This window comes from Eucyclogobius newberryi, unplaced genomic scaffold, assembly GCF_026437365.1.
Source record: "Eucyclogobius newberryi isolate DKJ021-1_F unplaced genomic scaffold, fEucNew1.0.hap1 SCAF_8, whole genome shotgun sequence".
Lineage (NCBI taxonomy): Eukaryota > Metazoa > Chordata > Actinopteri > Gobiiformes > Gobiidae > Eucyclogobius > Eucyclogobius newberryi.
In genome coordinates this window covers 24286273-24307180 of record NW_027316500.1, presented here as the reverse complement: position 1 = coordinate 24307180, position 20908 = coordinate 24286273, and the positions used below count along the sequence as shown (strand labels likewise).

General features: G+C 38.9%; 1 protein-coding gene across 1 annotated transcript; it reads left to right on the top strand.

The window, feature by feature from the left end:
- The first annotated feature begins 9852 nt into the window (after window positions 1–9852).
- prokr1b (prokineticin receptor 1b) lies at window positions 9853–12628 on the top strand. Its single transcript, XM_072437025.1, has 2 exons — window positions 9853–10314; window positions 11737–12628. Exons 1-2 carry the CDS (start codon window positions 9863–9865, stop codon window positions 12425–12427), a joined length of 1143 nt encoding a protein of 380 aa, XP_072293126.1. The 5' UTR covers window positions 9853–9862; the 3' UTR covers window positions 12428–12628.
- The last annotated feature ends 8280 nt before the right edge of the window (window positions 12629–20908 follow it).

Here is a 20908-nt window from a genome sequence, read left to right as displayed (position 1 = left end):
GTTGTAAGGGGCAAATTGCCAAACAATTAACACCACAATTTTGGATTAGCATCTTTAGTTTGCCTTCAAGTGGTGATTAATGCCACCTGCTTGTTGTGAGAGTTCATACTTCACTATAAATGGTTCATTTAATTTGTCATACACTCAGAGTCTTAGGTTTGTTGACAGGAAAAGTGACAAAACTAAATTGCATATCGTCACAGGGGTCATATTACGATGTGATTTTTACCACCACATTTCCCAGTCCTGCTCTGAGGTCTATTTGAAAAATGTGACTCTACCTTACGACCCTGTGAGAAAGTTTCTGTAGCTCCACTTGTCACTTTCAAATTGTGTCTGTTTTACTAATCTGCTTTAAGCAGTTCAAAGCTTTTATTTGCCAGGGATTCACGTTCCCAAGGAGACACAGAAGATCCTATCTTTCAGAGTTCTATAGTCATTATACAATCAACGGGTAATTATCGTTTGTATTGATACTCTAGATTGGTCTGGTGTCAATGTCAAATACAGAGGTGTGAAAACATGTGCGCCCCGTTACCGAGTTAGTAAAGTGAAAGGGTGTATTACAGGCTTTAAAGATCTTCTAATTTTAACTTTATTTGCTGTATTTATACTTGTTTTACATATACATTATAGTCTTACACCAGTCGAGTAGGTATTTTTTGAAAACATTTTGAAAAAACTAGAAAATAACAGGAAGTGACATCACACCAAGGATACTCACTTTTTTGACCCTCTAAACATGAATTCAGCAATATAAAGTAAATATATTGTTATTTGTCAAATGAAAATATTGACATTGGATGAGTTTTTGCCCAATGTTTGCAGGGTAATTTCCAAGTGTGACGTAATCAATTACAAACAGGAAGTGAAATTATAAACCTAAAATATGTGCTATTCTGTAATAAACATTTTTTTTTTTTTTAATTCTCAATATATTTATCTTAACTGCATGTTGGTTCAATGAGTCATCCAATCTGTCAGAGGCACTTTGAGTAAGTAAACACAAAATGCCATTTAAAATCCAACCCTACATGACCCTGTGTGAAAAAGTCATTGCCCCCTAAACCTCATAACTGGTCAACCTTAGCAACAACAACTGCAAGCATGATGGTGTCTAGCTTTTGAAGATCTTTTGTTCTACTTCCCTTTGTCAGGCAGGTCCTATTTAGTCATGTCTTGATTGAGAACAGGTACACATGACAGAAGTGTTGGAGCTGTGATATACCAATAAACACCTGTAAACACTGTTTCTCTCCTTCAGTTTGTTTTTTCCTCACCTCTCAAAAGACTGTAGTAACTGGTGAAAATGGGATAGAGTGCAGTGAAAAAGAAAAGAAAAAGGTTTGCTTTGCTCTCCACACTGGACTACAAGGTCAGCGAGAAAAGCCCTGCGGACAAATGTAAGCGCTGAACACAACACATGTCAAATTGAGTTACAGTAACTTCTCAGCAAATTTCAGATGAAGCCTGCGCTGTAGCTGTGAGGAAGACATGGCAATTAGTCAGATCAAATTAACTTATAATTAGTATTTTGACATTTACTGTTATCATACATTACTAGACTATAATTGACGTTTAGAATCCTCTAATAAATACCTGTCTGATCATATCTGTGTCTTCTATGACTTGCCTGGTGTTCCCAAGCCACCTGGCTGGTCCTGTAGTTGTTCTATAGATAATAGTGCAGGTGGAAATGATAAACTTTGAAAATGTCTCATGTTCTATTGTAGATGATTTGTTTTTACATCTAGTGTTATGAATGTTCTGGACACTATTGCCCCTATGAATAAAAACAGGCAGGATTCTCCATGGAGAGATTATGATTTGGTCAGGTCGCAAGTAAAAACATCAGGTTCAAAAAGAGTCGTACAAATGAAATACCTAAATGGACGTAATTTTATGTAGAACTAGTGAAGGATGTCTGAAATAATTGGAAGCTGCAGTAACAACTCACGTGTCCTGTTTGCTACAGTAAACAGACAAACAAACCCTCCAGCTCAGCTGCCGTTAGAACTCATTTCCACATCCAAGTGTAATGAGTTTGCATTATTCTTTAATGACAAATTTCAGGGCATTAAAAATGCTATCAATCCCACAATGCAAAAAATGACCCTAAAACCATCTAGACACTTAGAGCTAACTCACTTTGCCCCTGTAACTGACAAAACTGTCCTGCAGATCATCACCAGCCTGAGTTCATCTACATACTTCCTCCATGTGTTACCCACCAGATTTCTAAAGTCTGTGCTGAACAGTTTGTTAGCACCATTCACTCACATAGTTAACATGTCGCTTCAATCTGGAACATTCCCAATGTCTTTGAAAACTGCGGTCATAAAGCCTCTCCTAAAGAAGAGCAGTCTTGATGCCGCAGTACTGAGTCATTACCGGCCCATCTCTAATCTGACATTTTGGGGCAAAGTCCTTGAAAAGCTTTCTTTACCAACAGCTCACAGATTTCCTCTTAATAAACAACTCATTTGATGTTTTTTCAGTCAGGTTTAGACCTCATCACAGCACTGAGACTGCTCTTGTCAAGGTGACAAATGACATCCGCCTGAACACTGACACGGGCAAAGCCTCAGTCTTGATTCTGTCAGATCTAAAATTTGTCCCATCACAATTATGCAGACAACACTCTAACCCTTTTCCACTGTCGGCAGGTGAATATGGACCAGTGGATTCACTTTGTCACTGCATCCAACAGATAAGTGTGTGGATGCAGCTGAACTCAGACAAGACTGAAATCATCGTCTTTGGCCACAGAAATAAAGAGAAAGTGTTAGTGGTCACCTCCAGAGTCTCGCTCTAAAACCTACAAACCAAGTTAAACATCTTGGGGTAATATTGGCCTCAAACTTGAACTTTTTAGTCAGGACTAAACATGGGGAATCTGCGTTTCAGTTTTATGCAGCTAAAATCTAAAACAGTCTTTCTGAAGATGTGAGACAGGGCTCTACTTTTGTGTGAGACAGGGCTCTACTTTTGTGTGAGACAGGGCTCTACTTTTGTGTGAGACAGGGCTCTACTTTTGTGTGAGACAGGGCTCTACTTTTGTGTGAGACAGGGCTCTACTTTTGTGTGAGACAGGGCTCTACTTTTGTGTGAGACAGGGCTCTACTTTTGTTTGCTGTGCATATGACTGGAAGGATTTTAATTGCACTCTTCTCTTTCATGTCTTTAACGGTTTTGTGATTTATTTCATGTCTTTGTGATCTTATTTCCCTGTTGTGTGACGCACTTTGAATTGCCTTGTGTAAGAATTGTGCTACAAATGACCATGTTCTGTATTGTATTCTATACATTACAAGCACCTTTAGACATTTCCAGTGGAAGCCCATCAGCGGCAGCACAAACTCCTATAGAGGAAGATGGAAAGAGCTGTCATGTCTTCAGCTCTACAGTAAAGGTCAACATTGGTCGCCTCATTGTCTACAGTTTAGTGGTCGATAGCAGGCTGTCTAAGGTACCAAAAATACATTGACACAATTATACAGTGCTGTTTAATATTCACTCAAATTCAAAAGAGCCTCTATATCTCATAATGGAGCCATAATCATAATATGCTTGTTTAAAGGCGGTATGGACGATTTTTCGGCGATTTGAGAACGCAGGTGGAAGTGCGCATGCGCACTCCCCCGTGTGAACTGATACAACACACACGTGCGTTTGTTTATTAGTGCAACGGAGCGCATCGCATCTCTCGTCTCCCGTAGATTTCTGTCCACTTCTGCGTCAGCTCGAACTGTCTTTCTCCGTCTTCAATTTGCCCCGTCACTGAGGGAACTATATTATGATAGATCCATGCGCTTAGGCACGCGGAAACGTGGGGACGAGCCTGACGCAGCTGCAGGTGAGCGGTAGGTGCGTTTTATGATTGATACGTGGCAGGACAAATGATTTATCCACGCTACGAGGAAATATGATAAAAAATTTGCTGAAAAAAATCGTCCATACCACCTTTAAGTAACACAAATATTAGATTAGAAGTTTAGATTTGCAGTTAATATTGACACAATCTCAGTAAACACTGAAGAAAACCTTGACTAGTGCTTTTCAGTAGCTGTAGCGCTTTCTTAGATCACTGTTTTTCATGTTGTGTGAAGCACTTTGAATTGCCTTGTGTACGAATTGTGCTCTACAAATAAACTTGCCTTGCCTTGGCTAGAATGATAGGAGAAAAAAGTGCATTAACCTGCAAATAGAGGACAAATACAAGTTTTTCTGAAAGTTCAGAACTGGGAGCCAATGCTTCAGTTTGTCCTTTTGGGCTGAGTACAATGTTGATGTAATGTATAATGTAAAATGCCCAAATAAACTGAACTAAACTGAAATGGGCTCTTTACAAAGCAACATGCAACTTTTAACTTGAAGTACCTTGTGCCTTAATTCTTTTCTCAGACCCACACACAAAATAATCAATATTTAAAGATTATTGGGGCAGATAACGTGTCTCAGAGGGATGCAGCATGTTAAGGTTAAACAATGTAAGTACTAGAATACATCTCTGTTTGAAGTTAAAATAGCACCCCAGTCTTGATAACCCAGTTGTATACAAAATAATCTTCTTTAATTGTATTTTTATCAAATAATGAATTTTGGTATTTTCTTTAATTATTTTTTAGCCCATAGGCCTCATCATACTTTCTGTCCTGTGTTGTAACTTTACTTACTACAGATTTGTTTTGTTTTTATATAAAGTTAAATTTAATTAGATGGATAGATATTCTTTAATAATCCTTTTTAGGAAATTATTTAGTTTTTTTTGTACAAACAGCAAAACACATGCATTCATCTACAGTGACTAAAAAGTGCAAAATGTGCATATTTAAGAGGGTTCCGCCCTATGTTACCTAGATTCCCTCGGGACCTGCACCTTGGCTGGAAATGCTGCTATATGTTATGCTATAAAACCATATATGCACAATTATTGAGGATGTGGAACTGTATATGTGGTTGAACCAGGAGTCTATTCAAGACAACAGGCCTACACTCAACAACATGCTGGATGGATACACCGGGGAATACCGGGACCTTTTAAAATATGAGGTACCGTAGTTCCCCGGTTCATAGAAAAGGGGGGACATAGGTACCGGGGAACATAGGTATCGGGGAACATGGGTATGCACCGTTTTTAAAAGGTGGGACAGTAAAAAATGGGACCCTCCACCTGAAAAGTTAAATCGTGCACATTTAGGTAGAAAGTGTCTGAATCTGAAAAGTAAGTTATTACAAGTCTAATATGGGTTTTATTAAAGGTAATGTATTAAAGAGATGGGTCTTGCAAGTTCAAAGTTCACACTGCAGATTTTCGGCAGAATATTAAAGAAAGAAGGAATTTAAAACTGGGTCAAAGGTCCCCTGACAGAAGCCTCCATGGCCCTGAAGTTTCCCACGTGCACAGCAGAAAGTCGGGAGATTCTCTATCATTTCAGAATGTCAGAACATTTCTTTTCAATAGTAAATAATGTATGTTCAAAAAGTTATATTTTGTTAACTTATGGTTCCTTCAACTTTACTAACTTTAGGCTAAGCATGACATATCAGTTTGTCACATAACAGCATGCCTATTATTTGTGTTTACGACTAATATCCTTTGGGCTTAAGTTGAGACATTTCAGGTGAATGGGACCAAGAAAAAAAAAGGAAAAAAACATAATGTCAATTTCAATTTGAATACTGACACCAAAAAATATATACATTTTCATTATGTAATCTTTACTATACAATAAGGCATTTTATGTGTAGAAATGGCCAGATTATTTTTGTTAACATATTAGATACACAATATTATAGAGGGGATTTTGGATGTTTTATTATTTTTGTAAAATGGTTATACAGATTCAGATTCACCTTATTTTTGGAGTTAAATCAGGTTTAGATATTGATAGATTCTATATGGTCTATCAAAATCTACATAAGTAAAAGATTGGGAGGTTTGTTGTCCCGTAATAAAGTGGGTTAAATTAAATATTTAGCTGCAGATTGGACCATTTTGTCCACTTCTTTTGGTTTGCATGTGAAATACAATCTTATGTTGAGCGATCAGACAACAATCTTAAATTTTTTTTTGCTTGTAGTGTCTTTCCGTAGGTTGTTATTGTGCTGCTAACCTAAATTACCTATATTTTACTTCAGTTATTCACAGATTAATAAGAAAGCGTCTCCAAAACTCTGAACAAAGTCATCAGATGGTAATTAATAACGTATAAATATGAATCTGAAGATCTTCACTGCTGATGGTTTGTGTATGGAGTGTTTAATACCCACACACGTTCTACTACAAGGCTAAGTGTGTTGCAAACAGTTGAATTAAGCTAGTCTGGGAATGCTCTTTCTCCTTCTCTCTCTTTCTCTTTATTCCTCTCTCTCTTTCTTGCTCTCTTTCTCCTTTTAATTTTTTTTCTCGACAGTATCGCGTAACACATACTTTGATGTACAACTACAGTAGGTGGCGGTAAATGTCATAACGTGGAGATTTCTGATCATGTGTGGTTCCAGGAAGCATATAGTGACGATTAGATAAACTCTTATTGAGAAGGCAACCACATAAATATAATTAAATAAACAAGATATACTATTTGAAGTGGCATCCCTATTCATTATGTGACAGAACATTCAATACAAACGAGTCTATCCCTTATCAGTATTCTTTGTCTAAAAAGCATTGTCAGTTCCAAAAGTGTGAATTTTAGTACTGAATTCTTAAGACTATTGTGTTTTGAAAAAGCAAGATAATTATATAACAGAAACATTCAGCGATGATAAAAACTCATTGCTTGGCATTGATTATGAATAACTAATAATGACTTTCTTCTCTGCACATTGGTCACAGGAAACTGACAAGAAACCCAATATCAACCTTGTATGTTCCCCCGAAAGAAGCACAAAGATTTAGCACCCAAAACTGCGGCTTAGGCCCCTATAACACTGTCAGGCATAAACTATTACCACATAAACCACCTGTCCACAAAGACCCTTTATAATATGTATGTGTGCCTGCTAACATGAGAGCCAAGGACTCGCTGTCTTCTTTCTCTCGTAAATTCATTGCTTGCCATAAGTTGTAAATTTGGAGCCCTGGCTAAGATTAGAGCGCTGTCCAGGGCTGGAAATGAAAGCCTATAGCGTATATCTAACCTCGTGCTGAAGGCAATGGAGCGTCTAGGATAAACACTATACGGTCTGCAAGTGTCCACTGATATTTAGAGGCTCATAATATTGAACGGAAACAGGCAAAGCTCCCACTCATCTGGCTCTGAAACAAAGCAAAGCGTTCAGGACATCGCCTCAGTAGTAAATGTTGAGTATGTCACTTGCTACCCATGATTATATTCCAAACAGAGCAGGTGTCAGCTCAAAGCCTCCGAGCAGGGAAAGAACACAAAAATCCATCTGGCCGCTATTGACAGAGGATTGTTGAAGAGATAGAAACTGCAGTGTGTCTCTCCGTCACAATGAACGATTGATCTTAAAAAGCCATCATCGCTTTGCTTGTTCATCAGTTCAAGTTGATTGAACCAGTGATGGGAAATACCCAAAGCTTATCAGAGTCCTAACCTGGACAAAGCAGTGTTTTTTATTTTTTTCTAAAGACAATCTAACAATTGTAACTTACTTCATATTACATAGGTCAGTCCATTTTACATACATATTTACATTCATAGATTTCTGTATTGACAACAGAAATGACTTAATAAATGATGATAAGCAGATAGAATAATATAACTGAGGGTTAATGACTGCTACTATTATGTGCTTTTTTTTCTTTTTAACGAATAAACATAGAACATAGAAAGAACACATTGTTTTTCAGTCCCTCCCTCTATCTCTTAACGTTATTCTATGCTTTATCTTCCAGGTACAAGGAGGATTTGATCATTTGTGTTTTGCTGAAATAAACTTTTTTGCATCTCAGTCCTGAGGTTAAAAATTAAAAAGAATATGACGTTTGTCTGTGTGGAAGTCCTTTTTAGGCACATTTAATAGGCCTCTAAAACCAACATTAAACTAATAATGTAGTCAACATGCAGTGTTTTACTTTGGATGTTGCTTATTTGAGGAAGGGTTACACTATTTATTTTAAAAGTAACACAAATCTGCTGATAGGCTGATATGGGATTGTTATGGTTCTTATCTCTGGGCGAAACAAAAACATGTTCTCTATCAGCACATTTTTGTCCGTTTAAAGGACGTGAAACTACTGGACTATTAATGCAAGTTTGCGGACCCATTATCTAACAATTAACAAATACATTTCAACATTTATGTATTTTAAGTTTGGATATTCCTTTAAATGAAAAACATATACAGTACATCTCCCATATATCAGCACCACAGTGACAGTAAAGATTGAACTGGTATTTGAGTAGTTTATGCATATTTCCTTTGGAAGTTTGCTTATGTTTACATTAGGACTAGAATATATGATATTATATGACTGCAGATAGCGTGTACGTGACGTGTTTGGCATGAACCCATAGAATTGCCACATGTAATTTTGATGGGTTCTCTCACTCCCACTTTTTACTCCATTTCAAACCTTGTAAAAAACTAAACTAAACTAAACATAAAAAAATAGAAATAAACATAAAAAATAAGTAAAATAAAATAAAAAAATAAATACAAAAATACATTAATAAATAAATAAATATAAAATAATAAACATAACGTATCTTAATTTACACCACAACTTGTCTTACCTCTAACGAAGCCTAAAACTGGACATCACCAGCTTACCCTGACTTGGGGTGCATATTGTGAGCCAGGCATAGCAGCTGACCGCGAGCGAGCGCATCACACGCGCGTAAAGAAGCGCGCGCGCACACTCATCCTCGCGCTCCTGGAAGACGAGCCATTGTCCCTCCGCCACACGCAGCTCCTCTCCACCGCTCCAACACCGGAGTCAGAGGCACACGCAACTTCCCAGACCTTTTCCTTTCCTCTCATTTAACTCGTGCCCGGAGCGGAGCCGAGTGGCACCGCTGTTCCAATCAATGCCCCTGCGCGCACGGGACACGCGACCTGCAGCGTTCACCCGAGCGCATTAACGGGCTTTTTTCTACACCTGGCAGGACCACTTTGATTGTCTCAGAAATACGGGAGAAAGTCGAACCACCTACACATTTTTTCCACTTGCAGTAAGTTCAACGTTATGATATACTGTATACTTTTAAACCAGTCTTAGCAGTGTTGAGTACGTGGCAGTTATGACTAAGTTTGATTTTACTGTGTCAAAATGTCTTAGGCACGTTCATCAAGCTTCTGTGTTAATTTATATAATGTGTACTTTGCATTTTTACTTTGACTTATTATCTCACACGAAACAACTGCAATAGGGCGAGAAATAAGAGTGTTTAATTGTCGCTAAAATTTTATCAACTGGGGTTAATAGATATCATGGTCATTATGTCCTGTTTCATTGCCATTACAGCTTAATATGATCTAAAAGGGATGCAAATGGAGTGTTAAAACATGATTTAAACATCTTAGCTTTAGTTTTGCATTTGCTTGCTGCACAGGGACACGTTCTGTCTAAATTAGGTAACACAAACCCCCCTTTTCGCTGAATTTAATGACTCAGCAATTGACCAGCATATAAATGTCACATATGCCAGAGTGATCACAGCACTAAGCGCGAGGGTCAAATAATGTCTTTGGATGTGTAATAAGACTGTATGTGTAAAAGGCACTGTCTGTTCCAGGTGGAGATGCCCCCAGCACATTCAGCAATATGTATTCAAACCGACAAAAAACACTTCAAGGTTTAGCCACCACTGCCCCACTTGTCATGATCCGTATTCCAATTACGCCGCACAGTTAATAGGAAATAATATAATCAGACCTGAGTGAGGCAATCATGGGGGAATTCACTGGTAACAACACGACAGGAGTGCACAATTCCCCGGCAACCACTCTGGATCACTACCTGGACAGTTATGAGATGGACTATGGCATGCTCCCAGAGGAGATCCCGGACACTTCCCAGGGTCAGGCCTTCTTCGTGGCCACCATAGTGATCGGAGTCGTGCTGGTGTGCATCATGCTCGTCTGCGGACTGGGGAACTTCCTCTTTATCGCCACGCTGACCAGGTACAAAAAGCTCCGAAACCTCACCAACCTGCTGATCGCTAACCTGGCCATCTCGGACTTCCTCGTGGCGGTGGTGTGCTGCCCGTTCCTGGTGGACTATTATGTGGTGAAGCAGCTCTCCTGGGAACACGGGCTGGTAATGTGTGCGTCGGTGAACTACCTCCGCACGGTCTCGCTGTACGTGTCCACCAACGCTCTGCTGGCCATCGCTGTGGACAGGTATGGCAGATATTTCATTCTGCGGTCTCAGGAAAACGTTATGTGGTCATTTCTTTTCATTTTAGATCTAGTCTATGTGAGCAAACACTGTGGGGACTTATGGAAATATGATTGCAAGACTCACGAGCAGGGATCTTTCATTGCAATTATCTTCACGCCTTTCATTGAGTAGAATGACCCGAGCTCATTCCTGTTCGAGGCCGACACACTTCATCACATTAATGTTATATGTGTATTGGAGTATGGCAACACGTGCAGCCAACACAGTCAGGGGACAGCCATGTAAATAAATTAAAACAATACTTCACGTGGCACATTAGATCTTGGCCAATCTTGGTCATGCTAATACTCACAATCACACCAATGATAAGGTTTAACTAATCCAGATAAACTTAATAACACAACAGTTAAACGCTGTCATTTCTTGTTTGCCTTATAATCTTGCAAATGATCTACGGAAGCAAACTATCAAAGTTTTACCATTTAGGAATCATTCCACAAAAATACGTAGGGACTGTTGCAAAGTCAAAGTTTAATCAAAGTGTGTTTTCCTCTCGTGTGGTTAATTAGCCACACACAGCATCCTCACTGAAGTGGATGGATGTTCTTTGGTCAGAATGTAACTGATTTTAGTTTGAGGCGCTGTTCGCTTATGCAGTCTGATCCCAGGTGATGCCCGAGTGATGTATGATGTATCAAAGACAGCCATGCTCGTGCGTCACTACAGATCTCTACCACCTTTATGTCCCTCACTACACACTGTACAGGTCAAGACAGGAGCACGTTAACAACAGTAGTAAGGGCTGCTGTAGGTGGTCTTCATTCCCCAGTTACAAGGTGAAAATGACCTACTTTTAACCAATCTTTCTGCTTGTACCATTGTCTATAATCATCACATCATGTTGGAAAACAAACAACACTTCAAAACTAGATACCCAGAGTTGTGTGAAGAATAACTTGAAGACAGTTTATGAAGATAGCAGGCCAGATATTGCTATACCTTGGAAACCAGAGAAAGCGATATTACTCAAACTAAACTAAACACAATTCCAGGCATATTGAATAATCTGGTGCTGTTAATAACGTGCCGCTACCAATTCGCTTTGCCTCTGATGTGGAAGCGAGCGCGTGAAAGCAAAGAGTACAGAAAGCATCGAACTTGTATAATGTGATGTTAATGTGAAATCTGCAGCGTTCTCTCTTGTCCCTTCAATTTGAATACGCAGCTGTGCCAAAAAAGCGGCCTCACTTTATTCCGCGTAATAGGTTCATTGTGGCGAGGATCTGAACTTTAATCTTTTGTAAGAGCTATCTGTGATACAGTGGTCGGCCCTCTCATGCTGCTAATTAGACTGTGTGTGACTACTTTGACTTACAAATGTGACACGGGGCCAATTTTTGTTTCTTGTCGCTTTTCTCCAGGTACATGGCCATCGTCCACCCACTGCGACCGCGCATGAAGTACCAAACCGCCTACATCATCATAACCGGAGTGTGGATAGTCCCTGTCTTAATTTCTGCACCTTCGGCTTACTTTGCCTCTGAAACCAATTATGGCACAAGCTCCACGAAAATCTTCTGCGCTCAAATCTGGCCGGTCGAGAAGCAGGTCTACTACCGCTCTTACTTCATGTTCATTTTTGCCATCGAATTCGTGGGACCCGTCATCGTCATGACCCTGTGCTACGCCAGGATATCCCGCGAGCTGTGGTTCAAAAGCGTTCCGGGATTCCAAACGGAGCAGATCCGGAAGAGGTTGCGGTGTCGCCGGAAAACCGTGATGGTGCTCATAGCCATTCTCACCTTGTACATCTTGTGCTGGGCGCCGTATTACGCCTACAGCATTTTGCGCGACTTCCACCCGACGATCATAACGCGGCAGAAAAACTCGCTGGTGGCCTTCTACGTCATCGAATGCCTCGCCATGAGTAACAGCATGATCAATACTTTTTGCTTTGTCAGCGTCAAGAACAACACGGTGAAATATCTGAAGAAGATTGTGCTGCTGCGTTGGAGGTCCAGCTATGCGCCAAATAAGACGGTGGATGAGATGGATATGAGGACATTTTCCGTGCCCATAACAGAAGAAATTGAATGCATCCACTTAAGGTGAAGCCATCAAACCGTGAGTGGTTGAAAGCAACGGCGAGACATTAGGTGACATGAAAATTATTTGGAAAATGTCTTGGTAATAGGAATGGAACCTCAGAGGATGTGAGAGCAGAGTTCTAAATAACCCACGTCGGGCTCTGTTCAAAGCGATTCTGAATGTTGGATACTTACTAAAAGATCGTCATGTCAAGAATGAAGCCGATGTCTTTACTGCCAGTTTTAACGTTGCAAGTGAACCTGAGATGATTTTTCTCTTTCTTTTTCATTTTTTTTTTAACCTTTTGCAAGCCATTCAGTTGGAGACACGCAGCCGATTTATCCTGCCGTTTGCTGACAGTCCCAACTAGAGCTCAGTTGTCGTCCTTCAACCTCAATTGAATTCTAAAGTGAACTCGGAACGCATTCGTGGAGCGTGTACTAATTACCGACCTCCAAAAGTTTCCTCTGAAGTTTACCGAAGTCCCATAGACTCCGAAGTGATTATGTTAAATGCGATTCTATTGTATTTGTAACAACACATCTACTGCAACCAGCCCTTTCCATATCGATCATGAATGTGGCAGTTTGGCATTGGATATATAGTTGTGTTTATGTTCTAGAAGTAACCAAACTAAATATCCAGAAGTATTGAGCCTGGTCATTATTCTTTTCAGAGAGGCCCACAAAGCTTTCATATTTAAACAAAAATAAATAAAGTTAGTTTACAGGTTTGAAAGAGGATATTGAACTGTGTGCCAGTTTTTGTTTCATGTGGATCGGCCCGGTAATAACAGATACATTAACTATTAAATACGAACGACTAAACCTTTTCCTCAGTCAGTTAAAAGACAATTGGGTTTGTGCCCTTGAGAGAGCAGTAATCGTGGCCTTTTCTGCTGCCACTATGAGTCTAGTGCGTTTTCGCTGAGTCGAGCTAGAATTAAAACTCTTTATTAACCCTGAAAGATCTCACAGAGCAAAGAGCATTAAAGACCTTACAAATGTAGTGTATACAGTTCTGTTTGAAAAGAAAGATGTTTGTGTCTCAAAGCTGCCGGTAATGCTAAAATATATTGAAATGTAAAGTGTACCCAATTGTTTTTACAGCTTTAAAAACACAGACTAAGTAGATTAAGTATTCACAGTAAAAGCATGATAATAGCAACCGAAAGTAAAATGACTGACGAAACATTGTGATTTCTCTAAGAAAACGGACGCATCTGTTCGTATTCCAACTCAATATAATGACTGTAAATTAGCACGATATGTGGTCATTATTATGTTACAATATACAAAGGGCTATTGACATCCTGTTATCAATACTGTGTTGTAAAGTACAATGCCACAATATGTCTGCAGTACAAAAACACCATCTAACCCACAGCAGTCGGTCCCATTGAATGTCCTAAACAATGTCCTTAAAAAATTGCAATCACCGGCAGGTCTGCTTCAGCAAATGCCATTCTAGATTTCCCGAAGATGTTTGTCTGCGGCTGTTTCTTTGATTAGTTTATGCCGTGGCCATTGATCGTGTTCCCTGGAAACCCATTTTCAATCAGAGAACACTTATTTTTAACTCAGAATTGAATGAGAATTTGAAGAGCAACTCATGCTAAGTCGAGGATGTCAGTCCCACTTTAGTTAAGGAAACAAACAGTGAATCATGACTATGTTGGCTAAACTTAATAATGGAATGTAGGCTTTAGAGAGAAACTGTGCTTTACTTTCAGAGGAACTGGATTGATAGGTTTGCCAATACATCCTGAGGAGCTTTAAGAGTAGTTTTCCATCTTTCTAGCTTTCAAACTGTTATTTGAAGTCGATTTGCACTGCCATGATATTCAGTTTAGTGTTGAAAGCCCATATGTTTCTGATTTATATCACTATTTATATCTAATATATATAAGTTTGAAACATGAAGCATTGATGAATATAATGCTTTTTAACTTGTATAGACCTACCACATCATGTGAAGGTGAAATAAATGACATAGTGGGGGTGTTATTCTCTATGTCTAAGCATTGACTCCCATAATGTACACACATGATCAATCCAATATTGTTTTCACACAGAAACAAATGGGACATATTTGTGGCCATTTGTACTTGACACATTATATTGACAAATCAGTGTGGGATTGATGGTTACACAGTGTACATATTCTGTAAAATTATTTGTCTTATATTAGTTGTGTCACAGCATGTGAGCAGAGCTATATTGTGTTATATTGGCTGTATTTTTGTATGGCAATTTCTAAGATTTAGCAATGGCTAGTAACATTTTGTTGCTTTTTGTGTTTACAAGTTCAAATAAAACCTGTTGCAATTCAGTAAACACTGAACAATGCATTTATTTATTGGCCGTGGCTGGAGAGCCGTGGCGCGGTCAAATGGCCGCGCAGTTTCAGGGACAGCCCGTTATAGCCTCATGGCTAACCTTAACCCTAACCTTAACCCTAACCCTAACCCTAACCTGGCGCGGTCTAAAACTGCGCTAAAACGCGGTCAAATAGCGGCGCAGTTTCAGGAGCCGCGGCGCGCGGCCGGCACAAAAATAACATGGCAGTTTCGGCCGCGCGCCGCGGCTCTGCAGACACTCCCTTATTTATTTGTAGAATAGAAATTAAATGGTCCCAATATGTGTGCAAAGAATTCATTTGTGGTTGGGTTAAAAGCATGCTAGCTTTCATTTAGTGCTCAGCCTTGGTGCCAACAACTTTTTGATATTTCCAAATGAAATCTAATTTTGTTGTATTTCTTTTACTGAATGGTGGTAATAAAAAAGCTATTTTTTTCCTGCAAGTTCAATATTGTTATTTGCTATTCATTTGCCAAACATGTTATTTCTGCTCAATGATTATAGCTTCATTCATGCTTTGTACCAATAATAAAACTGTGCTTTTGTCAATCAAAGTGTGCTTTTTTGCTAAATTGTAGTCATTAAATAACTATAAGATTGTATTTTTGTCGGTGTAGATATGTTGGTTGGTGTATGTATTTATGTCCTCAGAGTCACAGTTCATGAGTAGCACATGTGAGCAACGATCAAAGTCCAAAGAAGTTATCATCTTTGTGAGGTGTGCTTCACTGCAATACCAAATTAGAAAAAAGACCATTTTTATCACAAGGTTGTTGAAAAGAACAATTACCATTAGTGAGGTCTTTGCCATGTTGAATGATGATGAAACTTGACACGGTTTACAGCAATACCATGGTAACAGCTCACAGTTAACCTTTGACTATATAGATATCTGCTGTAGACTTTGTTAAATATTCAGTCCAAGTAAATGATAGAACATTCACCCCTAAACTAGAAGATCCCTGGTTCAAGTCCCAATTTGGTTATATGAGTCCCTGAGATACATGAAAGTTTTGCCTGGAATTAAATCGAGCTCCCCTTTTTACATTTTAAAAATGACTTCACAGGATTTATAGTATGCAAAGTGTTTATCCATGTTATAACATTGTTTCCTCATCAAACTACTCCCTGGCTGCGTATGTAGCATTATTCACAGTGTGTTCATAAGATCCTCAATAAACATGTAGTTTCCATATTTGTGACATAAGTAGAGATACAGAGGTCTCTTGCACTGCTTTTAATTCTACTAAACATTTCCAGACTCGCTCTGAGCATTTTTTCGGTCAAATATGGTGTCCATTACAATTGCGAGTCTGCATTAACATGTCAGGGCAAGCTAGGTTTATTTAAATCTGTTTTGTAATTCCTCTGCTGCCAGGAGATAAAGCTCTAACTCAATTAAAAGCCCACATTACTTCATATTAAACACATCATTTTAAGTTCTAAAACATGAGAAGAGCATGTTTGTACGACAATAACAATATAATTAAAGGCGCGGAGCAGCGATGATGGCTCCCGAGCGACCGCCTTCCTGCGCGACCGCCTTCCCGCCTGTCCATGTTTTCTGCTGCGTTTTGCGGCAGACCAAACGAAGCTCAGTAATTCACCGTTGATGATTGCGTAGTTTGCGATTCAAATAGTAGTTTGTCCTGACAAATTGCAAGATTGTGCTGAACCTAAGCAGGGAGAAAGCGAGAGAGCCTCTGTGACCCGCGACTTTTCAGTGATGTTCAGGGGGTCAAAAATACCCGAGTTGTGGCAGAAAGAATAAAGTCTAAAGAATAAAATCAAAAGAATAAAGTCTAAAGAATAATAATTCTAATGCGGCACGAGAGGAAATGTCCCATCAAAATAAAAGCGAAAGAGGAAGTGAAGGCATTCATTGCGCCTCTGCTGGCCAATTGTGAAAATACACAATATCTGCAGTGCACTTTTTTCATGGCGTCTCAAGAAGAATATAAACCATGAGTTTCAAACAAATCAGACAATGTTGAGTTTTTCACACAATGGGTAGGGGGCGCTATAGAGTACATTTGTTACATGGCTATTTATTTACAATCAGATCAAAAAAACGCATTAGTGAGTGAAATATGAGCTCCGCAGATCATTTCCAATAGAATGAAAATTAAGCCTTTTTTGAGGGCGTGTTACGCAGAGACCGTAAAGAATATCAACATTCTTTTGGATATTTAATAAATTTCAATGTCTTTAGATGCAAAAGGTGTTGTTTTGAGCTCCAGGTGTGTTTTACCCCTCAAAGGTCAGAGGTCAAAGGTAGCTCTATCACTGTCCTCATGTGCCTAGGCCAAAGATTAAGAGTTTCATGTTTTTTCTTTTTTGAACTAGTCGGCACTGTTGTGACGGGCGTTCTCGCAACCTCCATTTTATTGGAGTTCGGGCCGAGCCGATCGCGTCTATGTCCCATGTGTGACATTCAGCAATGTTAGAGGGTCAAAAATGCCCCAGTTGTGGCAAAAATGTACCATGCAAAACTATAATAAGAATAAGAAACCATGGCAAGAACAATGTCTCAATTCATTCCATTCCATGGATGGCTCGAGCCAATTAATGGATAATATTTGCCCTTTAATTTAATGTATTTGCATTGTTCTTGTCCACTTATTACCAAGACAAGTATGGCGCGTCTCCATGGTAACAGCTGTACAACACAAACTCCTAAGAATTATGTTTGGGACAGGATGAGAAGCTGCCCTCTCTGACCTGCTCCAAAATGTCCTTGTGCTAATAAGTTGCTCTGACCTTCTGGTTATTGAGGCTTGTGCTGCTCATTTGCCCCATGATCTTCAAACGATCTGCCCGGACATCGCCCAACGACGTCATCATTAGCTGGTGGCGCTAGGAAAACAAAGTATTATTTATTTGCAATGTTTACAGTTGTGAAATGAGGTGCCATTGACTTCTCATTATGTAAATGATGCTTTTTAAACGATAAGTAATCATCCATGTAATTCTAAATTCCGAAAGAGATCCGAATGGAATGATTTGATTAGCATTTGTGAACCAGGAGAGCATCGCAAACACCATTATTACATACTAATGTCATGGAAGAAATTCTCAAGATAAAAAAGAAATTGCATGAGTGGAAGTAAAAGCACTTGTTATTACTTTTTTGTAATTGCAATTATAACTAGAATTGAATTTTGATGCACTATTTGTTTGTGAAATCCAAATAACACGCCGACTGTGTTTAGTTAATCTTTGCTATAAAACCTGACATCACAATATTTGACTGTGAAATATTTCCTACATAGTTATGCAAACCTACTTATAATGACTTTTGTATTTTCAAAGATAGAGCATAGTCTCCGGAGCGCGGCACACCAGTGTTTTGACAACGCAAACAACAGTGTATCAGCATGAATTATTAAAAGACAACCCCGTATAACCTTGGTAAAGTTTGTCTATTACAGAGTTTTCAGCAGTTTTGCAGAACATTTCTCTGGGGACATATATTTACTGAGCAGTTGTCTCTAAAACGCCTCTGCGTTGCAAAACATGATGAAAATGTCAGTAGGAATTGGCAACAAAAATCATATTCCTTTTCGACTTTTTTGGGTCAGATTTAAAAAACCCAGGGTTTAATATCTGGAATGACACACTTGGGCTCTCTCTCTAGCATGTAAGCTGTGAATATGACCATGAATATCAAAGCATCGGCCGCACGTGTCTCTTCTCGAGCTCCTGGAGTGTCAAGAACAGTAACAGAGAGAATACATTTGCTGGAGGACTTTGTGAGCTGCAGCCCGTTCTGGGAATTCTGGGTCAGAGCATGTAAAGCTGGGGTCGTATGTGTCCTCGGCATGAAAAACAGACAAAAGTGAGTTATGACATATTCGTGGCATGCATAATATTAGTAAAACTAGAAAGATATTGCACATTTGTTTTATTGAGTTGAACATGGCTCACACGTCAGCGTTCCAGAATTAAAGAATTTCAACCAAATAAATCAAGGGATAATTCAATTCAATTCAATAATTCAACATTTATGCACAAGGACCACATTTTTCTGACACACAAAAGTAAGGTATCATTTAATCGTATTTGTCAAATATTAAGACATGAAATGACCAAGTGTGATCTCATAATTTTCAATTGGATGTTAAAAATATCAAGCACAACAATGCTAAACATGGGTTGAAATGGGTAAAATGGTTTGCAATATGTTTATCTTTATTATTATAATTATGTGAATGTAATTTAGCGACATGAGCAGTCTAAGCTGTCTGAACCTTTAACTTTCTTTCTCCAACATCAGATTGATTTATTCTATTCCACCAGTGACAAGAAAGTCATGTTTTTCAGAATCCACCCTTTACCAAAGAAGCCAAAGTTATTAAATAAAAAAAAAAAAAACATAACACATTGTTGAAAAAAGTCAACGAAAAGGTCCCGGTAAATAAAAAGCAAAATAAAAAATGCAAAATAGCTCATGTGAAAATGCATCGTCCTCCAAAGCTTCGCCACACAAACTTCATTGCAAATTTACAGATACAATGTATTTATATGGAGTGTATTTGCACGCTCTGTTGCCAGTGTAAAGTGACTTCAAACCATACAACAGCAGAAATGAAGGGGAAAAGTGGAAAAATCTGACACAATTATGATTTACTTGAGCATTGTTAGTAGTCACCTCCAGAGTCTCGCTCTAAAACCTACAAACCCAATTAGAAATCTGGGGGTAATAATGGACTCAGACTTGAACTTTAACAGCCACGTCAAATCAATAACATCAGCAGCTTTTTACCATCTAAAAAACATTGCCAAAATCAAAAATATAGTGTCAAAACCAGATTTAGAGAGACTTATCCACGCGTTTGTCTCCAGTAGATTAGACTACTGTAACGGCCTGCTCACTGGCCTCTCCAAACGAGCTGTAAAACAGCTGCAGTTCATCCAGAACGCTGCTGCTCGGGTCCTGACTAGAACCAGGAAGTACGATCACATTAGTCCTGTTCTCAGGTCTCTGCACTGGCTCCCTGTGGCTCAGAGAATAGACTTTAAAGCAGCTCTGCTTGTGTAAAAGTCTCTCCATGGCCTAGCACCAAAGTACATCTTGGATATGTTAGTGCCATATGAACCATCTCGGGCTCTGAGGACCTCAGGGACCGGCCTCCTGCTGGTGCCCAGAGTCAGGACAAAACATGGGGAATCTGCGTTTCAGTTTTATGCAGCTAAAATCTGGAACAGTCTTCCTGAAGATGTGAGACAGACTTCTACTCTGACAATGTTCAAATCTAAGCTAAAAACAGTTTTGTTTAGCTGCGCATATGACTGAAAGGATTTTTTCTTTGCACTCTTCTCTTTTTTTTTGTGATTTTATTAGTTTAGACAATCAGTTGGATTGATAATTTTTAATTTAGTTAATGTTATTGTATTTCTGTTTCTGTAATTTCTTTGTGATTTGAATGCATTTTTCCTGCTGTGTGAAGCACTTTGAATTGCCTTGTGTATGAAATGTGCTCCACAAATGAACTTGCCTTGCCTTGCCTATTGACATATGACGTATTTAAAATTGATTGGTCAAACACCGAATTACTTGCCCACTGGTGACCTTTTCCAAATCCATCCTTCTCTCTCTCATCGCACGACTAATAAATGGCAGTATCTTCCGCAGTATTGCAATAAACATCTATCTCCATGAAGAAAAACAGATGATGCCTCCAGGCCAAGAATAATGTATGCTTTTCATTTTCTTTTAAATTTTTGTTTTATTTATTTTTCACTTTACTTATGTATGTATGTATGTATTATTATTTCCATATATTTTTTGTACATTAAAAATTTAAAGGCCAAGCAATCATAGCTCTATGGTGACAGGCAATCAGTGGCCCCACACCAGGACAGTAACATGGTGTATCTTCTGCAACGGGGTAACCTCAAATTAGCATAATCTACTTTGCATTATGTTTCCAGACCAGAACTGTCCATTAACCTGTAATGTAAGCTAAGCACTAATGAGACATCGACCTTTGTAAACAATTAACAATGACTTAAAAAGCATACATGCGCCGCTTTCTCCCTTCATTATTGTTTGACACCTAGTCCAGTCACGCGCCTGTTTATCGGCGCATTAGCAGCTTGTTTCGCCTGTACCTAAAGACACCCGCTGCTTATGTTAATTAGC

Coding starts and splice junctions, on each gene's coding strand:
- prokr1b (XM_072437025.1), top strand. CDS start 9,863: ATGGGGGAATTCACTGGTAACAACACGACAGGAGTGCACAATTCCCCG. Junction 10,315..11,736: donor CTGGCCATCGCTGTGGACAG/GTATGGCAGATA, acceptor GCTTTTCTCCAG/GTACATGGCCATCGTCCACC.